General features: G+C 30.9%; 1 protein-coding gene across 1 annotated transcript; it reads right to left on the bottom strand.

Moving 5' to 3' along the window:
- Window positions 1-2,355: 2,355 nt before the first annotated feature.
- Window positions 2,356-3,285, bottom strand: LOC115018093 (olfactory receptor 2A14-like). Its single transcript, XM_029446908.1, has one exon. It carries the CDS (start codon window positions 3,283-3,285, stop codon window positions 2,356-2,358), a length of 930 nt encoding a protein of 309 aa, XP_029302768.1.
- Window positions 3,286-3,749: the final 464 nt, after the last annotated feature.

Here is a 3,749-nt window from a genome sequence, read left to right as displayed (position 1 = left end):
TCTATCTATTCTATCTATCTATCTAATCTATCTATCTATCTATCTATCTATCTACTATCTATCTATCTACTATCTATCTATCTATCTATTATCTATCTATCTATCTATCTATCTATCTATTCTTATCTATCTATCTATCTATCTATCTATCTATCTATCTATCTATCTATCTATCTATTATCTATTTATTATCTATCTATCTATCTATCTATCTATTATCTATTTATTATCTATCTATCTATCTATCTATCTATCTATCTATCTATCTATCTATCTATCTATCTATCTATCTATCTATCTATCTATCTATCTATCTATCTATCTATCTTAGTATCTCTATCTATCTATCTATCTATCTATCTATCTATCTATCTATCTATTATTATCTATCTATCTATCTATCTATCTATCTATTTATTATCTATCTATTATCTATCTATCTATCTATTTATTATCTATCTATCTATCTATCTATCTATCTATCTATCTATCTATCTATCTATTTATTATCTATCTATCTATTTATTATCTATCTATCTATCTATCTATCTATCTATCTATCTATCTATCTATTTATTATCTATCTATCTATCTATCTATCTATCTATCTATCTATTATCTATCTATCTATCTATCTATCTATCTATTTATTATCTATCTATCTATCTATCTATCTATCTATTCTATTATCTATCTATCTATCTATCTATCTATCTATCTATCTATCTATCTATCTATCTATCTATCTATCTATCTATCTATCTATCTATCTATCTATCTATCTTCTATCTATCTATCTATCTATCTATCCTATCTATCTAGTCTACTTATCTATCTATCTATTCTATCTATCTATCTATCTATTTATTATCTATCTATCTATCTATCTATCTAGTTCTATCTATCTATCTATCTATCTATCTATCTATCTATCTATCTATCTATCTATCTACTATCTATCTATGTATTATCTATCACTATCTATCTATCTATCTATCTATTGTATTATCTATCTATCTATTTCTATCTATCTATTATCCATTGTTATCTATCTATCTATCTATCTATCTATCTATCTATCTATCTATCTATCTATCTATCTATATCTATCTATCTATCTATCTATCTATCTATCTATCTATCTATCTTAATTATCTATCTATCTTCTATCTATCTATCTATCTATTATCTACTATCTATCTTCTATCTATCTATCTATCTATCTATCTATCTATCTATCTATCTATCTATCATCTATCTATCTATCTATCTATCTATCTATTTATCTATCTATCTATCTATCTATCTATCTATCTTATCTATCTATCTATCTATCTATCTATCTATCTATCCTAGCTATTATCTATCATTATTATTATCTAAATATTAACTATACCCCCCCCTAATCTATCTATCTATTATCTATCTATCTATCTATCTATCAATCTATTCTACTATTATCTATCTATCTTCTATCATCTATCTATCTAGCTATCTTCTATCTATCTATCTATTATCTATCTATCTATCTATCTATCTATCTATCTATCTATTATCTATCTATCTATCTATCTATTTATTATCTATCTATTATCTATCTATCTATCTATCTATCTATCTATCTATTATCTATCTATCTATCTATCTATCTATCTATCTATCTATCTATCTATCTATTATCTATCTATCTATCTATCTATCTATCTATCTATTTATTATCTATCTATTATCTATCTATCTATCTATCTATCTATCTATCTATCTATCTATCTATCTACCAAGTCTCCGTTATAAACGTAACGTTACAGTTCTTAATATCCCGTTGAAATGCCATCCTGCTTTGGAGTTCATACAGTTTATTATCCAGGGATTGGATTTTTGCCAGAAGAATACTCATTTCATACATTTTCTCAGTCGGACTAGAACCCCGGCTGTTTAGGCAACAACTATAACTTCTTAAGGTTTCAGCAACAAAACTACAACTTTTTTACGTTCAGGAAACAAAAATACAACTTCTTTAAGTTCAGGCAGCAAAACTACACCTTCTCAAAGTTTAGGTAACAAACCTACAACTTCTTAAGGTTTCCTGCAACAAAACTAAACATTTCCATGTTCAGGCAGCAAAAATACAACTTATTTAAGTTCAGGGAACAAAACTATAACTTCTTTAAGTTTAGGCAACAAAACAACACATTCTTTAGGTTTAGAAAACAAAACTACATGAAGTAAATTCGGCAGCAAATTAATTTCAAAGATTCAAACCTTTAAACCAAGCTTTATTTATTTGTAGTTATACATTTAGAATTTTTTACACACATAACATACGGGTGCTATCATCAAAGCATCATTAGTACTTTACACTTTACCAAAGACAAGACTTTTACATATGATACGGATTTTTGTCAAATTCAATCCGTATATTAAAGGGTTGAAGAGCGGTTGGCAAGTGAGATAGTATAAAGATAAAACAATACGCAACATATTGGGGACACTGCTCATATTAAACCTGCTCTGTGATACTTCAAAGAAACAACCAAAAGAGAAGTTGAGCAGAGAAGCGAGGTGAGGTGTGCAGGTACTGACAGCTTTCTGTCTCGTCTGCTTACAACCAGAGAAACACACTTTAAGGATCCTCATGTAATAGTAAAAAATAAGTATTGCAAGACTAAAATATACAGTGAACACATAAGTGAGTCCATAAACATTATTGGCTGTAGTCTCAAAACAGGCCAGTTTAACAACAGAGAAGTTATCACAGTACACTTTGTTAATGATGTTCCCACACAGCTGTAAAGAGATGCTCAGAGACATCATGACAACAACATTAAGAAGAGGGAATAACCATGTCAGAACAATAAGCACAGTAACCTTGTTAGACGTCATACGTGAGTTATATTGCAGAGGACAACAGATAGCAAGATATCTGTCATAAGACATGACGGCTAAGTTATAAAGCTGTACATTCACATATGAATACAAACAGAAAATCTGCAGGAAACAAGAAGAAGTAGAAACAGTGTGAACGTCAGAGAGGATCTGAACCAGAAGGAATGGAAACAACCCTGTACTACCAAACAGTTCATTTACAAACAGGCTGCACAGAAAAAGGTACATAGGTTCATGTAAGCTTCTGTTCACACAGATAACCACAAGCAGCAACACATTGGAGCAAATAATTAACACATATAAAGTCAGAGCAATCAGGAAATACAAGTATTTAAAAACCCCGGTGTCAAAGTAGGGACTTAGTGTGAAATATGAAACATATGTAGAGTTTGTCATCATCCTTGTTTTGGATCACAACACATGTTCAATCAGCTGAGGATGAACCAGTTGTAATAATTACTTCACTTCTTACATTAGATAGCACAAACCCTAACAACTATCTACTGCTCTGCTGTCTCAGACTGTGAGTCCGTCCTAACTGAGCTGAAACTCTGCTTCTGCTTCTTTTAGACTTCTCAAGTCAGGAGACGCCCACAGCAGCAGCCTGACTCAAAGGACCTCCTCGTTACTGATTTCTAACTTTAGAAACTGTTTCAGGCTGCTTACTGTTAGCCGTCCGTCCGTCACATTTTCGAGAGAGCGATTTCTCAGGAACGCCTGACGGAAATTTCAAACGTCCACTGGTTAGAATTTGCTGGTCAAAGGTCACTGTAACCCCATCTTTGACCAGTACATTCTATCAGTTCATCCTTCAGTCCTCGGGGATGTTTGTTTCAAATTTTAAGAAATAGCCTCAAGGCATT

This window comes from Cottoperca gobio, chromosome 13 (genome assembly GCF_900634415.1).
Source record: "Cottoperca gobio chromosome 13, fCotGob3.1, whole genome shotgun sequence".
Taxonomy (NCBI): Eukaryota; Metazoa; Chordata; class Actinopteri; order Perciformes; family Bovichtidae; genus Cottoperca; species Cottoperca gobio.
This window is presented reverse-complemented; position numbering and strand designations above follow the sequence as displayed.

Bases quoted from the DNA above. Each gene is read 5' to 3' on its own strand.
- LOC115018093 (XM_029446908.1), bottom strand. From the start codon at position 3,285: ATGATGACAAACTCTACATATGTTTCATATTTCACACTAAGTCCCTAC.